The following is a 23,427-nucleotide window of genomic DNA, read 5'->3' on the forward strand; positions in this document are numbered from 1 at the left end:
AAAAAATAGGAAAACAGGCATAGATCAAGTTAAAAGGCAGAAGCAGTGAGAATGGGGGCAGAGGATATAAGAGGAAGGGAGACATTTCCAGTACGTAAAACACCAGTAACACCAGTAAACCAGCACCTCCTATAAATTCATCAGCAAAAGATAAATTGTGCTATAAATATTAGTAAATAAACTTGCAAAGTGTATTCAAAGACTATGAAAAGATGATTATGGATCTTCAAATAGCCCATTAACTTTGTAAATAGATACTTGACTTCTCTAATGAGGAAGATAAAGCAAGTAAAAACCATCACATTGGCAAAAATTAATAAGACTAATAATATCAATTGGTGGAAATAATGGATGAAAGGGCCTTTATTGTATTATTAGCAGACATTGGTGCAACTATTTGGAAAGGCGATTAGCAGTGTCTCTTTAAACTGTTAAGTGTTTATAACTGTTAAGTGTTTATAACCCTAAGATAGAATGCTGTCACTTCCAGCATCCTATCTTACAGAATAGTATGAATGTGTAAAAGATTGGTGTGCATGTGTATTCACTGCAGTGGCATTTGTGAAAGCAAAACATTTGATGTAATTTCAATAATTTTCATCAATAGATTGTTATATTAATTACAGTACATCCTTACTATTCAGTTGCATTATTCTGGAATCATAGATCTTACTCTGAGATGTAGCATAAGATTATGCCTCATGGCATATAAAACATACATTAGTAAAATTAGCCAAACTTTACTAATCATGAATGAGGGATACAAACAATAAGCTGTCACCAAATACATTGTGGTTGGGAGAGCATGGGCCCATTCAACACACACAGGCATTCTGGGTTGAGAGTGATAAGTGCCAGCTACGTGTGGCTCACACTGGCACAGAAGGAGCCTTCTAGATTTGGGTGACTTCTCTCATTTTACTCTCCTTTAATCACCCATGTAGTCTTTATGACTAACTTTCATCCTCTAGCCAAATGAAATAGAAATGCCAGGTTTATTTACTGTAAGTGTTGCCCCATAATGCTTTCTGCCATGATGGAAATGTTCTGTATCTGTGATGTCCTATACGGCACTGAAAATGCAGTTACTGTGATTGAGGAACCAAACTTTTAATTTAAATTTAAATCTAAGTATGTCTAGTGACTACTGCATTTGACATTGTGGAACTAGACAGACCAGGGGTAGCCTTCTAATTGCTTCTTTGTATTGTAGATAAGAACTTTCTTGGTTATCTTCCGGCTGAAAAATTCCATCAGAGGGTTTGCAAGAATGTCCAGTAAGGTCATCAACACTCATTGCTTTGGAAATCTCCAGGAACTCCTTCTGCCAACAAACTTTTTCCTTCCACATCCCATCCTATAAAGATATCAAGATAGTAAATTGAACATATAAGTTATACAATGATATGTATACAAGTTTTGTGTGTATACTGTTTTAAAAATATTTAGCATTAAAAAAAAACTCTAAAACTAGTTACCAAGTAATAAAATTCATTTGTGCAAGGTAAACTTACTGTGCCGGAGAAAGGAAATTGATGAAATTTGGTGTCATTTTTCCTTTTGTTGTGTATTTCTATGTAGTTTTCAAGTTAAAATAATCTTTTTGAAAAATAGAAGAATGATGGGGAGACTTTGGAGTGTCTGTGAGGCCTCTCCTAATTTCTTTAGAACCAGATACTATCTTCTCTTATTCTGAGTCCTAATGACACTATGTACTCAATTGTACTTACGATCTGCCTTGAGAGGTTTATATATTATATTATTTTTTTCCACCTCTCTAAAAGCTAGGTAGAGCATCATATTTTGTAGTCATCTATGGGAAGTTTTCTATCAACATTTGTTAAGTGATTCAAAATAGACTCTTTTATGAACTGTTAATAGCAAGCTAGCTTCTCTCTGTATCCTTTCTGTACTAGTGATAAGTACATTTATTTGAACAGCAACACTAAATTATGACAATGCTGTTTGCGTTTTATCTGTGGTATGAGAAGTTCTGAAGTTTGTGATTTGGAAGAACCAATTTATTTCATGATTGAAGGTTGTTACACTCAATTTGGTTTAAAAATTTCGAATAAAAAATGCTTCCTTAAAAAGAGATGCTTGTAAATTTACTAGCAAGTATTCAGGCCAGTTTATCTACTCTAAGAATATTTATAGTGAGATGTCTTTGTATAAGCCTTTCCTCTAGTTCTCAGATGTGCAAGCACATCTTTGAGTTTATTATACACTATTATGTTAAGGGAATGGTTGCACTAATGTGAGGGGGCATGATTTTTACTACAACTTATCCAGGTACCCTTCCTTTGATTCTCCTCCCTGTGTTGTTTCTTCTGTTGTGGCATAAATCAAGGTATTATACTCATAAACAGTAAGGTGTCCAGATTAATACAATATTTTCAAAACTCCCATAGTTTGTACTACCTAAGCAGTTACAGTCATTCTTTCATAAGGTAATTTAATACACAATTCTGATTTGGGCAAAAGAATTCATAGCTTGAATTTTGAAAACAATAAGGGCTGCTCCTAAATTTAGAGCAGTGGTCTTGAAAAGTGACCTATTTTAACCCTTTGCACTCCGAACCATTTTACGATATTTTGATTTAATTTCTTGTGCCATTTCAAGATCAAACTTGAGGGAAACATGCATGTCTCAAAAAGTTGCATTGAAATAACCTCAATTCCCCGTAATCACTAATAAATTGCAATGTCCCCTGAGAGGGGACATCCGAGTGATATGCTAGAATTCCGATGTCCCCTGAGAGGGGACAGCGGAGTGCAAAGGGTTAATGGGGGGCCTGAAAGGTGATGGAGGAATGGTAGGCCTACAACATGATAAGCAGGGGAACCCCAGGATTTGCATATGTACAACTTAATTTATAGCAATTTTTCTTGCTTCTTGTTGACCATTTCTTTTTCTTTCATCAACCATTTTATTCTTTAAGCTTTCCTACCCAGGCTCTGATTTATTAGCTATACAGCACGAGGTGGGTGCTCCTAGGTAAAAAGCAAAGGGTAGCTCTCAGCAGCATTTTCTTCTGTGATGACATACAGCCCTTTACTACACAGGTAATTTAAGAGATTTGTCCATGAGTAATTACTTGAACAATAAGGAAATTTTTTTTTGGTAAAACTTTCCAGTTTTGTAAACTTATCCCTACCAAACAATGGATTCTTTAACCCATATTCACATAAAAAGGCATGACGAATATGCACATCGTGAATACAAATTATCCTGCCAGCCAGCAATGGAGGTAATGAGCTCTAACATAAACAAAGGTTTTTTAATTGGGATTTTAAAAAACATTAGTTCACTTAATCAATAGCATTAGAATTAGTTAAGTGAAATACTTAAAATTCACCCCAGATGGGGGTACATTTTTTTTTAATCTTTCTTACCTTGTTTATTCCAGATGAAATCAAAGGTAAAGGGGGATTAGAGAAGGACTGACTGAAATAATATTTTCTTGACAAAAAGAGAGCTAGTGTAATAAATTGAAAAGTGCATTGTGATATGTAAAAAAAAAAATTGTATGTTTCAGCTAAATGAAAGTGGCAAAAATAGATAGTGGAAAGAGGTGCTGAACTTGCGACCAAGTGAACCCAGATTCAGTCGTGCCTCTAGGAGTGATACCTTCTCAGAAGTTCTCTGAGATTTGTAATGATTGGAAGGTTCTTGTGAGGAGGTGAGACATCATACAGGAAGGGGTTCTAGCCTGAGAAGGTTTAAAATACTAATTTTCTTTGTTTCCTATTAACAGTCCTCATACTAGGCTGTTTCTCTGATGCATTTTATTTTACTAAGAATTCTTCATACGTAGACTTATGTGGGATATGTAGAAATGAGGTAGAAAATGTCTGTTGGAGTGTTACATACTGACCATTGTACTGTTGCCTTATTAAGCTAGAAAGTGTGCAAGACAGCAAAAGAAACCTAGCTTGTAGATCAGCTGTGGAATGTTGAATTAGATAATATAGAAATTTCTCTGTTTTTAGAAGGCCAGTGATTTGACCAATTTATGACTAGATGTGGATTAATCAGATCTGTTCTTTTAGCTGTAATGATAGTCAATAATCATTAGATGGCTTTGTCAGTTCAGTTCTCTGGGAAGAAGATATAAGACAGAATTAGAAGTGAAAGAGATTTATAAAAACAAATACCCCAAAGTTAAAGGGGGGCAGGAAGAGCCTTCAGATTGCAGTGCAGGTCTGAAATCTGTGAATAGAAAGGAGGAAGTTTGGGGAAGAAGAACCTTGGACTTTAGTGAAACTGAGAAAATCTTAGGCTGATGGGGAGCTTAGAAAAAGATTGCCTTGCAGAGGGGTTGCACTGAGTGGAAATAGCCCCTTTCTGGTGTCTCTTGACCTGGAGCTGTCTAGGGAGAACATGAGCCTGGCTTGACTGTTGCAGCCAACCTTGAATTGGGGGGCAGGGAGGAGTGTGCTGTCAGCTAGCAGCGCTCTTGGAAGCAGGTTGATTCAATAGCATGTCTCCATGCTGCCACAAAAGCTGTGTGTGATGTGATTTAACTTGACAAACATCTTTTGGTTGCCAATTTTTTACAGCAACTATGCTAGGCACAATTGGAGATTTTGAAGTTGTGTGTCCTTAATTTACTTGCTCATTCAAATAGGCATTCAATAGATGTGGATTGAGGGACTACCACATCCAAAGCACTGTTCTAGGTGTGAAATGCACAATACTCTCGCTTAAGTCTCTTACTTCTATTGTAGACCATGGTTGAATTACATATCTCATTTTTTTTTTTCTGTTCCAGCATCCAAGTTATTTGCTGGTTGCTCATTAGAATGTTGTAAAACTCTGATTAGAATGCCATACAAACAAATTCTTTCATATGTTTTCCCTTTTAGTGTTCCTGGAAATAAAAGGAAATTATTTGCCTTATTTCAAATTTTTCTTAATCAGTATAAAATTTAAAGGTCAAGGATGTGGGAATTAGATACTGAACAGAATTCTCACTAGGTGAAAATGGAAACAGTTAATCTTATTAAATGCCATGTGTGATAACTCCACACTTAGATAATTTAGCTTTGTGCCAAGAATGCAGTTGCTTTATATAGTTTGTAAAGAATATATGTGAAGTCTGAAAATATGGCAGTGTTGGTGGTTTGTGAAGCTTTGCTAAAAAGTTTATTCTGATGTGATATCCAGGCATAAACTAAGATTTGGGGATAAAGAGGGATAATTAGTGATATTAAGAATGTACTCTATTTGCATTTATTATAGGATTTAAGAGATCCTTGTTTATCAAGTATTTCTTCTCTAAGCAAAAACTTTTTAAAAACACTGAGAGCAGTTGCTTCTGCATGCATTTTGATGTTACTGTTTTCCATCTTTTTTCATTTGGACTAACATAGGTGCTGTACAGAGCTGTTCATTCTGCATCAGCAAAGATGCCTTTACCCTATAGCCATGGCTGCATGCATCATTAGTGCAGCATGTAGTGATTTTAATGTTATTTCTAAGCCTCCCTCACCTCTTGCCATTATTTTAATTTAGGGCCAACTGTTCAGCCATATGGAGCAGTTTGTCATTCAACATCTGTATGTTCTTACAAAATATGAATTTGTCTGTGTGCTTTATGCCTTCAAATGTGCTATATTTCATATGGAAAAGACAAATCTTTTCATTTTATTAATGTTTTCATTGACTGAGTCTCCCATTTATTTTTTCCCTTGGGGACCTTAATGTTGGATCAGGGTGCTTTTAAAAGTCACAATGTCAGGAAATGGCGACCAATATTCTACAGGGGAGCCCACTTGAGTTCACAGATAAACACAAAGGGCACCTTGCTGACCATTTGTTTTTGTGTTTCACAAATTATTCATCTTCTACCCACTTACTTCTAAGCCCAAAGCACCCAGAAATCCAAAATAGCATTACAGATAGAACTGGTGCTGTTACCTCCTCCCAGTCTGATTTCTTGCCTGCCTGCTTTCTGTCTTAAAATTCTTCAGTCGGTCGTTTGCTAAAGGTGAAGTCATGTCTCTCCACCTTTATAGCCTGTGTAGCAAACCCGACTCTGCCCTGTGGACCTGAGGGAAGAGATGCCTGTGTAGCTGTTTGTACACAGTGACCCCATCCATCTCCCCAAGTTTTACTTGACTAGAGGCAAATCTGAATCTAAGAAGAGATAATTGGATTCTCTTCTAAGGTTTGCTATTAGTGCTGGTCAGATCAAATTGGATGTTGAGACAGTATTTCGTGGTGCGTAAGGTGTAGGTCTAGCTATACAGCTGTATATTTATTAGCTGTGTAATCTTGGGTTAGGTACTTATCTGCTCTATGGCTTAGTTTTCTGATCATAAAATGAAGTTCAAAATGTTTTCAAAACCCAAAAAAATCCATAATTAGGAATTTTTCCTAGTCAGGGAAATGTAACCTACCTGAATTCATGTGGTGACAGTGACCTGCTGGGAACTCGTGTTGTTTTTGTCTGTTGCTTTGAATGTTCACATGCTTTCCTGCCAAAATAGTAAAGGCTATGATTATGGAATCTAGCCTCAAGATTTTTGGAAAAGGACTGTGGGTCACCTGTATGTACTTTGTGTATTTGTTTTGAGGGTTAAATAAATTTTACTACCTGTGAAAGAGCTTTGAACAGTAGTGCCTAGTAAGCCCTCAGTAATTCTACCTTTGATATGTACCTTTTCTGCATAGCTTCCTTTTTTTTTTTTTTTTTTTTTTTGCAAGGAACAGTGTCACTCAGGTAAGCACCTACTAGGAGCTAGTTCTGTTTTGAGCCTTGGTGACATGATAAATTTACCACCAAGATGCACATGATTCCTCCCTTTATGTAGGTAACAACAGTCTCTAGTAATTGGACAGAAAATTAAATAAAGTGAGACAAATATTATTAGGGGGACAAATGGACCTTAGGGAAGCTCATGCAATAGTTTGGTGACAGGTAAGGAAGGGTCTCCCTGAAGATCTTAAAGATAGGGTATGTAAGTCCACCAGGTGAACAGATACAGTTTCAGGCAGAGAGGAAGGAACTAAGTGGAAGGCTCAAAGGAGAGATGAGGGATTTGGATTCTTGCTCACTTGGTTTGTCCTCCTCCTGCCCTCCAAATTACAGGTCTCCCTAACCATTCCTCTCCTCAGGACTAGAGTCGGCTTCCCTGGGGAAGCTCCTTTAAAATTGAAGGCAAGTAGTATCACAGAAGAATATATTTTCCCAGTGGGATGCTCTGGAAAAAAGTAGCAAGTTTTTGGGTTGTCCAGACCATGCCATCTCTCCAATCTGGTATATTGCTCCTCTTGTAGAGATGCTTGATGGGGCTCAAGAGGTCTGAAGATTTATCCATTTCCCTGTTGGAGGGACGTTAGGAATGGAACAAAAACATTCCTCACCTCTAACTCACTGGCTGCTTGCTGAAATTTGCTGCTTTTAGTCATGTGTGGGCTTGGACATTAGACATCATGCTTTTAAATTCCCTCTACATTAAAAATAAAATGTATATAGAGCAATGACTAAGGGAGTCTTTAAGTACATAGAGCAGACAACAATACCTGTTTGGTGGTTCTTCTCTTTAGTTCTTATACATAGTACGTAGTTTACCAGGCAGTGCATTCAAGAAGAAAATTATAAATAAGCCATAATCTCAAATGCTTTATCACTTGAAAGTTGAATAATTATGTAATAATTGAATATGAAAATAAAGTCATATTAAAATTCCCAGTGTCATTAACATTTTTAAATTTCATTTATTATATAGAACTTTTATTTAATCTTGAGACCAATTTATGGATTATCTTGGCTTCTTTTAAATATTTCCTACATTATGATTTTTGACTCATTATTACTAATACTCAGAAAGTAGAAAAGAAAATTGAGAAATTATTTAAATTTATTATTTACTGCCAATGTTGATTCTTGTATCACATCAGCCATGAGTACAGCTTTTTACTTTAAAAAAGAGTTTAAACTAGTAGCTTAAATGAAAGTTATAAAAAATAAAAGGTGTGAGTTAATGTCTGATATGCATATTATATCAGTAATATTGTGAATAATTCATACTAAAGTATTTTTTTAAATCCTTCTTTATAATTAAGCATTCATCATGTGTAGTAATGAGCTTTCCCAGGATAATTTTTTTTCACACGTTACTTTATTACAGATTGCATTCTCTTTCTCACTCTCTTCTCCTTGAATCTACACACCTGTGACCTGCTGTAGGATTTGCTTTACTGTTCTCACTTCACAGCAAAAGAAACTGGATCAGAAAGGAAAGGAATGATACCACTTACTTAATTCATCGATAACTAGACATTCTCCCACAAATAAAATTTATTTTGACAGTTTCTTACTAAATTGATATTTATACAGGTGTTTATTCTAAATTTGTCTTGATTAGACATGACTAGTATCACTTCTTTAATTATAGCTTTTTTAAAAAAGGAACAGTATTTTTTTTAGCTGATCCCAGCCCTCTATTCATTTGTGACTATTTGGAGAAACCATATCCTCCACTCAGCCTTTATGCTTGAAAAATCTCTCTTCATTGCTCTTTTTCATACTCATCTTGGATAAATAAAGTTAAATATGAAAAATCTATCATGGTGAACTGAAGTTATAAAACCTGTATTTGTTGATATTTATAGAAAAGAGGTTCATTAGAAATACCTGTATTTTGTAAATATTAAATACTCATGAATTAGACAAAGTAGCTTTTTGGGGTTTACAAATTATTTAGAACCTGTAGGATTTCTGTTGCCTAGAATTAGTGCAATTATAGTCATATGTTTTATAGTAATCTAATTATTGGTCTGTAAAATGACTGGCTTTTCATTAATTAATTTGTACTTAATTTACTTAGTTAACATTTTAAAGATTATTATACCATTTGTGATCCCAACACCTAATGTAAAAGCTAGGACCTTTGCAATAATCAGGTATCTAAACAAATGACTCCTCTCCATCCCTCTGGTTCCCCATATTTCACTTAGCCATTTTCTTGAATTCAGGGTTCACCAGTTCCTTGCCTTCTTTCTTTTTATATTCTTATTAAATCTATATGTATTTCTTATATGTCTTTTTAAAATTTACTTGCTCTTATTTCTAATTAAAAGGGTTACTTACTGAAATAATCTCTGTGAAGTATTTTTCTAATTCATTATATTACTAGATGCTCTGTGTTGTTATATTTCATTTATTTTAACTACTATATAATAGTATGTTATAACTCTTCCATTTGTTGGGGAGTTAGTTAGGTTGTTAAAGCTATTTACAATTGTGAACAGCTGCTATGAACATTCTTGTACATGCCTCTTAGTTTTAGCTTATAAGAGAGTTTTTTTTTTTTTTTTAGAAATAAAGTCAGAGTCAAGGAGTATGTGAATTTTCAACTTTAGGAGATAATACTAAGTTCTTCCCCAGATTGACTGAACCAATTTTTACTCCCACCATCAATGTATAAGAGACCCTATAAGTACATCCCCCTCTCTCCAGCACTTGGTATTGTCACTTTCCATTTTGTAAATTAAATGAACATGAAATGATATCTTCTTATAGTCTTGTTTTATTCTTTGTTTTTTTGGCACATTTATTTCCTCTTGTGAAATATCTGTTCATGTATTTTTATCCATTTTTTCCTATTAAACTGTTGGTGTTCATAGTAACAGACTATCATAGAATACCATTATATATTCCTGATACTAAACATTTTATTAGATGTATATGTTTTGAGGTTGCTATTTTTAAATCTCCATTTATTGTTTAATTTTATTTTTTTTAAAGATTTATTTATTTATGCATATAAGAGCTGGGGTACAGGCCAGAGATGTGGGGGGTGAGAGGATTCACCAGAGACAGAGTAGGGAACAGAACAGGGAGACTGACCTGAAATACACTGCTGAGGGGAGCAGTGGGGGAGACAGGAGAGGTCTGCTGTGCCGTGTGGGTTGCTCCCTGGCATGCTGGGGATCAAATTGGTACTGCAGAAGCTGTGGATTGCTTTATAGTGTTTAACCCCTTGTGCCACCAGGGAGGCCCTATTGATTAACTTCAAATTTAATGTAAAATCCAAATTTAGTCTCTTCTAATTTAAGTAGTCTGACTTACCAACTGTATCATGTACCAGAGTTTCATAGGTACATGAATTTATTTCTGAACTTTTTATTTTGTATTGTTGTTCAGTGAGTATGTGCCATTTCATCTTTGAATTATATGTATTCATTTGAATTGTAGACACACACCTAGATTTTTAAATATTCTGTTTTTTCCACTAGATTTTGGACATAGTAAAAACAAGTGTTCGTACAGTTCTTCCACGTATCTGGAAGGTACCTGATGTAGAGCAGTTATATTTATGTCGGATTTTCAACCGAATTTTCAATCACTTACTCTGGAATCATGGCCAAGGACTGTGGAACTGTTTCTGTGATTCAGGGTAAGTTTCAAGTCAACTTTTGTTATTGTCATTTTTAATATCAAATATCTATTTGTAGAGGTAGCCCAACAGAATAGTTGAATTTCTTTAGTGATCTCTTAAAATACGGATATTTAACTAATAATTTTTAGTTAGTCAACTATAATTTATAGCAGTTAAGGTGATTTAGATGAGATTGATTAATGTGAGTACAACACCACCTAACTAATTTGAATTAGGTGGAGAGAAGATAGTTTGTGTTAGTGAAAAGTCTCAACTATGAGGTTCTTCTGCTGTGGCCTTAATATAGCAACCTTAAAAATTATGGCCATATTCCTGCTCTTTCTCTGGAATTCCAATCCTGCCAAAGTTCTTATGACTCATGGCCATTGTAGCCTCAAAATATCTAAAACCAAACTTCATACCTACCTTTTATTCTGAAATGACTTCCCATCTGAACTTTCTTTAATCCTGTTGTTATTCTACCAGCCATACAGGATTTCAGATTAGAAGAATCTTTTTGGTAGAAGAACAGGGTGAAATTGATAGATTTCTAGGCATTTTTTTCCTCCAATTTTTGTTTCCCTTATCTATCCTGTGAAGATCATTTCCTAAATTGTGTAGTGATTTCCATTATTCATGAAAGTCTAGACACAAGATTTCAGTGTGCTGATTTTTCATTTCTCTCGTTTTCTCTCTCACTGCTTTCCTACTTGAACTCTGTTCAAGAAACTCTGTTTTTTGTTCAGAAAACCAAACTCATTATTTTTCAAATATCTTAAGATCCTGTGTAAAAATTCTGACTACCCATTTCTCTCGTCAAATCTTTTTTCTTTTATTTAAAGACTTATTTATTTTATTTATACAAGCACTGGGTACAGTCAGAAGGGCGGGAGGGTGAGAGAATTCACCAGAGCCAGAACAAGGAACAGAACAGGCAGAAGGACCGAAGTACACTGCTGAGGGGAGCAGCGGGCAGCAGGAGAGGTCTGCGTGCCATGTGGGGACCCTTGCCCGGTGGCCGGGGATTGAACTGGCAACCGCTGCACCACGGGGGAGGCCCCTCTTGTCAAATCTTAACAGACTATTCTAGTCTGAAATGATCTCTGAATGTTCTCCATTTAAATATGCTAGTCATAGTATACAGAGTCATCTTTACAATTTGCAGACTTGTTCTCACCACTGTAATTTTCCTCAACTGCCATTCACCAAACAGGTAGGATTCCCAAGATACTCCAAATTGGGATGAAATCTGTGAATCATTTTGGCGATAAACTTTTTTTTTTAAGATTTATTTTATTTATACAAGAACCAGGGTATAGGCCAGATGCACGAGAGGGTAAGAGGATTCACTAGAGACAGAGTGGGGAACAGAACAGGCAGACTGACAAATACACTGCTGAGGGGAGCAGCGGGCAAGACAGGAAAGGTCTGCTGGCCATGCGGGTTGCTCCGAGGCCGGCAGGGATCGAACCGGCACTGCAGAGGCTGCGGACAGCTTCATAGCATTGCGCTCAACTGCCTGTGCCACCAGGGAGGCCCTTGGCGATAAGCTTTTTATAGAGACATCAGTGAAACATTTGAACTGTACTCTACACTGCTTAATTAGTTGGTGGCTCTCTGTAGAAGTTCCCCCAGTCTGAACTCAGAATATTTTTTCTCCATTTGATGACCCATTGGTTGGAGTGCTGTGTGTGAATCCTAGCCATTCTCCTGTATGGAAGGCTGTGAGATTATCTGATACTGAGTTGGTGCTGGTGGCTTTGTGTGCATAGGTAATCTCCATTTTCAGACTATAAAGATTTCCATAAAGTGGTTCTTCTTTGACTGTAGATTTCCTCTTCCCTGAACAATTTTGATGTATATTCTAACTTCATTCAGAATCCTTTCTTCTTGTTTCTGGTACATGCTCCCCCAATACTATCCCCAATGATAGTATACAACAAATGCTGAAGACTTACTAAGTGCCTGACATTATTTTATATATTAAATATTCTTACAACCACCACTATAATATTTTGAGAAAACCACTAGCATTATTTTCATTGTACAGATGAGGTAACTGAAGCATGAAGAGAATATATAACTTACCTAAAAGTTTTTATATTGAGTGAGCCTTCCGTTAAACCCCGGGTCAGAGAGTACAAGCTGTTACCTCTGCTTTACTGACTCACCTCAAAGCAACATTGCCAGTGGTTGCCAAGCCCACATTACTGCTCATCCCGTATCATTAGCCAAATCCCCAGCCCATTGTTTTTGGGCCAGTTGAGCAGGAGTAGTGTTAAGTCCAATAAAAACTCAACTTTTTTTCCATTTCTTGAAAAACTTAGTGGTGTTTAGATATGAGTTTAACACCAGAGTTTATGTTGCAGCTTTGCAAATGAATTTCGTAGGCATCCTCAATCTAATGAAGTCACATAGTATGTTTGAAGATAAGTTTGGATCCAAAATAGTTCTACCTCTTATCCAAAATAGTTCACCTCTTATCCTTTGAATTATGTCTAATTAATATATACTCTCTAAACCTTTGCTCTAATGAACCGGCAGGCAAGGTAAAAATCTACTCTTAGTTCGGTTCTAATGGAAAGATTTTAATGAAAGGTATAGCAGTCTTTTGTAGTGAGGTATAAATAAAATATTGGAAAAATATAATCCAAATAACTCTGGGTCACTTTGATTCTTGGCTCTGCCTTTCAACACTTCAGTAATAAAACAAAATAAATTGTTCCTTGCCCACGTCAGAAACATCCATGAGAATGTAAATTTTTGTGGTAGTTTTCCCTAGAATTGGCCCAAGGGTTTCACTCTTCAGCAAATAGGAAATACCATCATCCAGGCTGCCACAGCCCTTGCTCAGTGACCCTTTTTATCACATACAGTCTCCAGGGAGTGTTATGATATCTTGAGTTCTGAGTGTGTTCTCTCCAGGGGTTGAGCTATTGGAGTTTTCATGAATAAAATTATCCACCATGTTTTACTGGGGACATAGGGGACTCAAAACTATGGGACTCAAACTGTGAGAGTTCAGGAAAGATGGCCAAAGGAAGTAATATTTCAGTTGAGACTTGTGGGAAAATGAATAGAAGGTTGCCATGTAAAGCAAAGAGGAGTTTGACAGGTAAAATGGGGGGTCATGTGGAGAAGGGATGTATTTTTTGGCAAAGCCCTTACTCCTCTCAATATGTAAACCACTGATATGTAAGAGAATCTGGTTTGAACCCTTTCTCAAAAGTATTTTCATGTGGAAGTTTGTTATGGAAGGACTGTCTTGAGGTAACATTGGTGTACAACATTGTGTATCATTTAGAGGTATAGGCTCACAGCCTTTAGGTATATGTTGCCACATCACACCCATCTCCAAGGCACCCATAGCCCTCTACAATAGTATATTGTGCCCCCTCTATACTTTGCTCTCTATACTCCCTCTCCCTGACTGGTGGCCTCAAATCTATGACGAAACTTTCCATTCTCCAGTATATACTCTTCGCTCCTTTGTCATAGATTAACTGCTCATTTAAATCTGGGTTTATTTCTGGACTCTCAATTCTATTCCATTGGTTTGCATCTGTTTTTGTTCCAGTATTACAGCTTTGTAGTGTAATTGGAAACTTGGGAGGGTGCTACCTTAAATCTTCCCCTTTTTTCTCAAGATTGCTTTGGCTGTTTGAGGTCTTTTCTAGTCCCCTATGAATTTCAGTAATGTTTGTTCTATTTCTTTGAAGAATGGCATTAAAACTTTGGTATGGATTGTACTGAATCTGTGTATTGCTTTGGGTAAGATGGCATTTTAGTGATGTTAATCCTTTAAATCTCCGAGCAAGGACTATCTTTCCATTTCTTTGTATTTTCTTGTATTTCTTTTAACAATGTCTTATAGTCCTCATTGTACAGGTCCTTCACCTCTTTCATTAAGTTTGTTCCCTCCCATTTCCTTGGAATTTATATTTAGAAAGCAGGCAAATAACATCCTGGATTTTTTTTTGATAAAAGGCACTGATATTTTAAATTATATATCCTTTCATCTTCATAAAATACTTTGTTAATAATAAAAATTAAGATACTGTGGTATTAGAGTCATTTCACACCCACTCTGCTAATCCACTGGTATGTAGGAGTATGGGATGTAATTCTAATATACTAAGTTTGGAGGATTGGTTTCCATTGTGCATAGGGGACATCAGTGGTCAAATGCCCATGAAACAAATACTGTCATGTACTTTTTTCTTTATGAGGGATTTTGGTGTGCTGACACTTAAAGGTGGATTAATAGAGTAGATGTGGTCTTTGGCCAGCGATGATGAACATATACCAAGAAATGGGTGAAGGACCTTGATTTGTATAATTCTTTTAGATATTTAGGGGGGGGGACTAAGATAATAATCTAAAGGTACTCATAGTATAAGTCACATAAGTCACATTTTATTCAGATTGTTACCTCAAATTACGGTGTTACGGAAGAAACGTTTTTTTTCTTTCTTCCTTCTTATTCATTCTTTTCTTACCTCTATACTCCAAGTCAGGAAAAGAAAATTTACTATGATATGAATGATCTGATAATGGACATAGTCAAATGGCTGCACAGGATCAAAAATATAATTATTCAAATTGAGAAGGGAGGATTTTCTGTATTTAAATTTATGTGAAAATTTCTCTGGGCTTAGATAGATGAATTTCATTAACATTTGATTAAGACATTATAAAATATTCCCTAATTAAATGATAATTTCCATTGTTTTTCTTGATCTAATAAAATGTTAGTTATATATTTTGATAAACATATATATCATCTAGTTTTTCTTACAGTTGATTAAAAATTAAATTTTATTTTTAGAGTTAATTTAAATACATTGCTGTTTTTCAGTGAAAGTGACTTACTCCTTTGTTAATTGTAAGTACAGTATTATATTTAGTTCTGAACATCTCAGAACATGGAAGTAAAGTTATTCCTTTCTGTCCATTTATTTTAATTTTATACCCTTTAATAAAGCCTGTCATTCACTTTAATCATTCTGTCTTTTTGAGACTGTGTTTCTCCTGAAAAAATAAACAGTAGCCTTTCAACTAAAAAATACCTTTCTGAGTTTCTAGAGCATTTTTTAAAATTCCAAAGATCTCAAATATCTACAGAAGATTGAAAATGGAGTCTTGAATTTCCCAATGGGAAGTACATTTCTTGAGAAAAATATTTTCCTTAATGTTTTTTTTTTCTTTCCGAAAATGTACTCTTTTTCTCTCTAAGGGTTAAGCAAATTGGTTTGTGTAAAATGAGACTTGAACCATTTACCAAATCTTGAACCAAACTTTCCCCTTGAGACTTAGTTTTATTTGTACTAAGGCAGTAAGTTTCTCTCTCTCTCTCTCTCTCTCTCTCTCTCTCTCTCTCTCTCTCTCTGTCTCTCTCTCTCTCTCTCTCTGTCTCTCTCTCTCTCTCAGTTCTAGTGAGGTGTTTCTTGATTTGGACTATGACAGTTAACTTCAGAATTGTGTGCTATGACACACACATAACTGAGGTTTATCAGCTCCACTCCTGGTTTGGAATAAGCTGTGTGTGCTAAAGGAGAGAGGGCTCTACTACAATGTCAGTGGGCAGTACTTGTGATAACATTACTTCTAGGATATAGAATCTGTGGTCTAAGAATAACATGGACACATAATTACTTTTGAAAGTGTTTTCAAGGGGGTGATCCTAATCCAGGGATTAATGTAAATTTTTCTATGGCAGAGAGGTCACAAATTAAGGAATAACAGTTTTTAAATTCTTTTGTGGGATCATTGTTAATATATGTTGATACAGCTTTCTAGTGACCTACCTAAAAATTCTTAGGATAATTAACTTTTGAGAAATTAGTTCAGCATTTTATGAATACTTTAATATAGAGTAACATAATTTTTAAGGTGTTAAAAAACAATCCTGTTACTCACCCAGAGTTGGTGGCAGTGATGTCTTTAAAGACAAATAGCACACAAATAGTCTGTGTTGTGTTTTGATAGTATAAAGAATAACTTCTGAATATTTATTGTATACTTCTCAACCATCTCTAGTCCCTTTAAATATGTGAGACCATTTTTGCTTTTCCTTATTGGTTTGTTGCTAAGTAAGTGATATAACTAGTTGTCTTTTTTAACAGCCACGTGAGATCATGTCTGTTTCCATGCCAACAGATCCTCTTGGGAGAGTATTTTCAGTAAAAACCCAGAGTTGATGACTCCTTTGCAGCTTCAATGTTGCCAGCGCCTGGTGGAGCTTTGTAAACAGTGCCTGCTAATGGTTTACAAATACACAACTGAAACAAGAGGATCTTTCTCAAGCATTGGTCTGGATTGGGGTAATTCCAGGTACTTATTTATATTCCCTAGTTTGAATCTTATGTAAAGTATTGCCACAATGCAGTTTGAAATTGCAATGGAAATTTATTTATATGGCTGGAGAAAAATCTGTAGACTGAAAATTCATACATGCTGTTACCTACATAATACTTCTAATTTGCATAATCTTTACCTTTAAAGGACCAAACGAGTAGAGCAATCACAAACCTGAAGGTAACAGAAATAACCCATGTGAAAATGAGATTATTCAGTTTAAATATTTTTGCTTCCATAGATAAGAACATCTAAGTGTAGTTATATATTTAACGTTTTTCTGGATAGGGATATTTCAGTATTTATCCTTCAGCTTAATATAGTTGAGAAGATGTTATTATTTAGTATGCCTCCACTACTCCATCACCAAATCTGTGGGAGGTGAATTTTATTAAGTTTAATTCAAAATTTGAAGTTTCATAAATGTTGACCAGCTAAAATCGGTAATTTTCCAAAACCATGAAGTGTAATATTGTTTTTAAGCTGCATGAATACAAAGAACAAACAATAAACACATATTAGCATTTTCCAAGATAATCATAGTTCCTATTAAAATTAAAGATGAGTGTTACTTTCTTTTAGTATATGTAAGTTGTAATACTACTCATGATAAGAAGAAAGTAAACCATGACTTTGAAAAATGAAGTGATAGTCAAAAGATGATAGGGTTCAATGTACAGTTGAATTGACTGTGAGGAAAATGAATCCATGATAGCTTGGATTAGCTAGCAAATCATGTTTGTTAAAAAATGCATAGGGAGCATAATAGAGCTAACTTTCTATAAAAATAACATGACAGCAGAATGATTTGGAATTTTTTTATACAATGTATTGAGAGATGTATTTTTAATCTTTCTTTGTCTTGGATTCGGTTACTATATTGTTGTACCTTTAACCTATTTTAACTCTCCTGTGAACAGAAGTTGACCACAGAAATGGTAGGGGTAAAGTTATCCATTAATATTTAAAATAATAAATCTATGGCATTTTTCTGTATCAGCAACAAATAGCTTGAGCATGAAATTTTAGCCATTTTTATAGCATCAAAAATAACTAATTCTATAGTAGAATAAAAGTAATAAATATGAGAAAATATAAAATATTGGAAAGATATACTTTATTCATTGGAATTAATATCAATCTTTTTTTTCTCAAATACAGCTATAAAATCAATATAATCCTATTACAAATCCCAACAAAAGTTTTTTTGAGGTGCAGTCTTTGACCAGTCTTTGACTTGTTTTGACATTTTACAGAAAAGAGAGGACTAAGAATAGATATGGCACTCTTGAAGTAGAACAATGTAATGTAGAATTTATTAACTACAATGTACTAAGAGTTATAATAAAGCTCAGTTAGTTTAAAACAATGTAATGTTACCAAAAGTAAAAGAGAAAGAGACATAAATGGAATCATTCAGAAAAATCACAAAAAGGCCCAGGCATACTTGATTTGTGATTAAAAAAGGTGGTATATTTGATTTATGTCAAAGAGGGGATACAGAGGTTTGTTTAAACAAATGGTACTGTGACAATTAGGTTTCCAAATAATATGAAAAGAGAAGCTTGACTTTATCCATACCATATATAAAAATCATTTCCAATGAGTTGAGTATATAGATGTGAAAGGAAAAACTAAAATTTTCAAAATAGAATATAGGAAAATATTTTCATGACTTTGAGGTATTCAAAGCTTATAAAAATAGGACCAAACTGTGAAAATTATAAATAGAAAGATGAATTTCATATCTTAAAATTAAGAACATATGTTCATCAGAAGATCCAGATAAATGGTGAAAATGCAAGCCACAGAATGAAAGAAGGTATTTGCAACCTTTTTAAGATATAAATGATTGTTATATAGATTATATAAGAACCCCTAAAAATTTCTAAGGAAAACAAAACTGTAGAAAAATGGGGAAGGTATTTAAGAATCCCTTCACAATTTTTTTTAAAAACCAACAGATATTTGCAAAAGTGTTTAAGCTAATATTCAGGGAACCACAAAACCATAGAAATACAACATCCCCATTGATGCATACCAAAGGTTGATGTAAACTTACAGTAATTGGAGCTCTCCTGCTGATGATAGTGAAAATTGGTGCCTTTTAAAAATAATTTGGAATTGCATGCAAGTCTGTACTTTTCATAAGATAATCTACAACACTCCCAGTAAATTCTCAGAAATATGAGAAATACAGAAATGTGTGTACTTGTGAAGACCATTATTAGAATGATCATAGCAGCATTTTTTATTTGTAATAGCTAAAAATTGGAAATAATGCAAATGTCTATTCATGGAAGAAAGGGTAAAATATGTTTTAATATTTGCACATGGATTTATTATACAGCATTGTGAGTGAACAGATTGCACATACCATAGCAACATGGATGAGTCTTATGTAAAGTTGAACAAAAGAAGCAGTCATAAAAGAAGACATACTTCATCCCATTTATTTTAAAATAAAAACAGGCAAAATTATGGTGTTTATAGAATGTGTATTTGGATGAAAAACGAGGAAATAATTATCATGAAAATCAGGATAGTAGATAACTCTATGGAGAGGGAATGTGCTATAACACAGACTCTGGGGTGCTAGGAATGTTCGTATAAGTAAATGTTATTTAATCTGGGCAGTAGTTATTACAAGTCATTACTCTATAATATTTATTAAAATGGACATTTTGTTTTATGTACTTTACAAATGTGTACTATACTATTAAAAAGTTTTTTACATTTAAAAAGTTAAACACTTGGTTCCATTTTGATGTTAGGTTAAGTGAACCTTATCAGAAAAGGGATGGTCTTGCTAGTAAGGAGGATGTTCATAGCACATAAATGATAGTATTTCACCCATGTGTGCTGTTTGACTCCACACTCCATGAACCAGGCATGACAAAAACCACCAAACTCTTCACAGATGAGAAAACTGAGGCTGAAAGAGGTTAAGCAGCTTATCCCAGTCCTCGTAGCTAGCATGTGGCAGAGCTAGGACTTGAAAGGAGGGCTTCACCATCCCCCAAATCAAAGTTAAAACCATAGGACAATGTATTGTATAACTACTACAGTAGTTATGACTACTATAGTTTTATAATACTACTACAATGTATTATATAACTATAACTATTATATATGACTATTATTAAAAATGCAAAATAGTGTCAGTGAGGATATTGAGACATTGAAACACATGCTGGAACATGAATAAACTTTGAAATGTGCTAAGTTAAAGAAGTGAGACACAAAAGAACAAACATAGTGTGATTCTACTTTGTATAAGGCAGCCACACATTCATAGAGCCAGAAAGTAGAATAGAGGTTACCAAGACTAGGAGGAGGAGGAAATGAGGATTTATCGTCTAATAGATAGAGTATCTATTGGGATGAAAAAGCTCTGGAGCTAGATAGTTGTGATGGTTACACAACCATTGTGAATGTATTTAATGCACTGAATCTTGCAGCTAAAAATGATAAAACTAGTATGTTTCATGTAATATGCATTTTAGAGATGAAATAGTAAATCATAATGAAAGTGATATTAAAAGGCTAATTGAAAAGATTGTTTTTGTAAAATCACATGTAAGGTGATGAAACATCTGCTTCATTTATATATATGTAGTCACAATAAAAAGAAAAATAAAACAGGGCAGATACAGTGATGAGCTTTAGTTACCTTGTGTTTGCCAAATTAAGATGCTTGCGTTCATTCTGGGAGGGGGTGGGATGGAGTTCAGGGGTCCTGGTCTTAGTTCAGGAGTATCTTAGAAGATGGGTATAATACCTGTTTTCAAGGTTAATTCCCTCCCAGTCTTTTTTTTTTTAAAGATTTATTTATTATGCATACAAGAGCTGGGGTACAGGCCAGAGGTGTTTGTGTGGGGGGGTGTGTGTGAGAGGATTCACCAGAGATAGTGTGGGGAGCAGAACAGGCAGATTGACCGAATTACACTGCTGAGGGGAGCAGCAGGCAAGTCAGGAGAGATCTGCTGTGCCATATGGGTAGCTCCCTGTCCAGCTGGGAATCAAACTTGTGCTGCAGTGGCTGCAGACAGCTTCACAGGCTGTGGCTTAACCCTTGCGCCACCAGGGAGGCCCCCTCCCAGTCTTGAAATCCTCCATTGTCAATGTTTAGTCAGTACATGACAAACCAGGCAATTCTACAAGGAGGATTTAGGCAGTGCGTGTTTTATGTCTTTATAATGGATATGCGAAGATGTTCCCACCTAGTCTCAGAGATGAGGAGTGAGGATATGTGTGTAAAGTGAATATGAACCCTGAAGTATTCCTCCTACCTCCACCTTAGCTACAAGTTAGACCTTTAAACATACTCTTTAGACAAAGGCTATAAATCCACTTTCTAGAGATATTTTTCCTGCTAAAAAATCAAGTTTCCTTTATTTAACTTCATTGCAAAGAACATTTCAAAAAATAATCTTTGATGTCCAGCTAGTGTGAATTCTCCCAAAACATATTAATGGAGATATTAAAGCCAATAATCCATTGTGGTCCCTGTAATGCTTTAAAATATTGCACACCACTTGCTTTAGGGAACCCAAGTGTTTCTTCCAATGTGATTTCATGTGCTTTTTTTTTGGGCACATAGTGAACCTCTTTTTCTTTTCTAGTCTCAAAAATCTACTTCTATTAACATTTAAGTTTTTGGATGTTTATTTTTTTTCTATCTTCATTGCTTCTGTTAGTTTTAAAATTGAGATTCAGATACAGAAATAAGATTATAGGTTAGCTGGTAGGAGCACTGATTCTGGAGTTAGACAGGTCCCATGAGTTTGGATCCCAGCTCTGTCACTTACTAGCAGTGTGACCATGGGCAAAGCAATTAATCCTTGTGTGTATCTGGAAAGGGTATAAAATGGAGCCTACAATAATTTCTACTATATAGAGTTGTTATGGAAACTAAATTAGTTAATATTTGTAAAGCAGCGATAATGGTGCTGGGTACATAGAAAATACTATTTAAATATTAAATAGTGTTAAATAAAATAGAGTTTAAGTTAACTGTAACCTAGAATTTGTGCTTTTATTTTTTTCATGTATGAAGTGGAGATCTTTAACTCAAAGATATGCTAATGTTACTGTAAAGTCAATAGTAATCTTTGCTTGGAAATTCTTCAAAAGAAAGTTGGTAGAAATTACTGTCTGCTGCGATACTATCAATGTTATCAGAATATGTTTTCAATAAAAGATAAAATAACTTTCAACTAATACAAAATAGTGAGTTTTGATCAAACACCTTTTTTTTTACAGCCTTTTAAATAAGAAGGGTGGCCTTTTCATGGTAGAAATACCAGATTAAGCATGATTTCACTAGCTCTTGACATAGTAATTAATCCATACAAGCTACTCATGTGATGTTAATAAATTAGATAATCTGTGATGTGAGGAATCAATTGTTTCATTATTCAGCATCTATTGTGCAATTTTGATTTAATTTGGTTTGTTGTATATTAGTTTACTGCTCTATTAGCTTAATTATTAGAGCAATTATTTATAGTTTGTGGTATTATGTAATAGATTTAGAAGATATCAGATAATTCATGAAGAAATGATGTTTATGAATAGTACTCACTATTCCCCATTTTAATCTGAATATTGCATGTAGTTTGAGCATAATAAATTATAATATTCTATAAAATTCATTTAACACAGCTATATAATTTTTCATTAACTTAAAGTATAGCAGTTATCACTGCTAATATTGACTAGGTAACTAATTGTACTAACCTAGCCATCAATTTCTTCATACTTTTGTTGAAATACTCTAACCTCAGATGAAAAAATAAATGATTTGAGGCTGTGTTACTGTTTATTTCTTCAGGACAGCTGTAATTACAAATCTATTGCTACTTGTGCTCTTGGGAATCCCTTGTAGGTACCTTTGTCCTGACTTAATAACTAATCTTCATCATTTCTAGGACTTAAACTTTTAATACTGATGTTTATTTGCATTTATTCTTGTGGATTTCCTTGAGAAGTTCTTACTAGACATACACTGGGCTGATGGAAATCAAAGTTTCCCAAAGAAAAACAGATTATATGGTATATCTCTGATTGCAATCCTAATTCCCAAAGCTTGAAAACAAAACAAAAGAAACCTTTTTATTAGCAAATCTCACCTGAATTGACATGAAATATACAGTCTTTAATCCAATTTATTATTCATGTCCACACAATTCACTACAAAATATTAATGTTTGCTTTCAGGGTGCTACCTATAAATCTTGATGGGGATGTTATAATAATATATGGTAGATGCACTATGTTGTACTTCTAATATCTGGAAAATTCATTCTGAAATATATTTTCTGCAAGGGTTGATGCAACCTTTATTCGTGATTGTTTTTTGCTATTTAATCATAGGCAAGGTGCAGTAAAAGAATATAAAAATTATAACTTAAGAATGATAGCTTTTTTTTTCAGATTATCTACAGTCATAGTACATCAATGAAATTTTATCAAGTTATACTCAATGGCTTCATCCTCCTTGAACAAATAATTATTGTTAATTTGGCCAAACTCTCCTATTATATGTTTTAAATAAATATTCAACTTGTTCCATGCATTATTTATAGAGATGATAAATTCCAAATTAATATGAGCCTCATAAACAGTTTATAAAATTTGAGTGTATTAGCTCTTTATGGGGATTTCCTGGAATGC

General features: G+C 34.5%; 1 protein-coding gene across 10 annotated transcripts in view; it reads left to right on the forward strand.

Moving 5' to 3' along the window:
* Positions 1 to 23,427, forward strand: part of TTLL7 (tubulin tyrosine ligase like 7) — a 121,508-nt gene that overhangs the window by 93,616 nt on the left and 4,465 nt on the right. For 7 of the 10 annotated variants that reach the window (XR_008550147.1, XR_008550146.1, XM_054690887.1 and 4 more), the window contains exons 19-21: positions 1,214 to 1,282; positions 10,250 to 10,410; positions 16,552 to 16,725. Coding sequence is in view for 8 of the 10 variants with exons in the window: in XM_054690887.1 (XP_054546862.1) it covers positions 1,214 to 1,282; positions 10,250 to 10,410; positions 16,552 to 16,725 (404 nt within the window). In the remaining 2 variants the exon portion in view is untranslated. The other 3 variants (XM_037498139.1, XM_054690889.1, XM_037498145.2) reach the window with 3 other exon arrangements.

This window comes from Talpa occidentalis, unplaced genomic scaffold, assembly GCF_014898055.3.
Source record: "Talpa occidentalis isolate TD23 unplaced genomic scaffold, MPIMG_talOcc4v2.1 talOcc4.9, whole genome shotgun sequence".
NCBI lineage: Eukaryota > Metazoa > Chordata > Mammalia > Eulipotyphla > Talpidae > Talpa > Talpa occidentalis.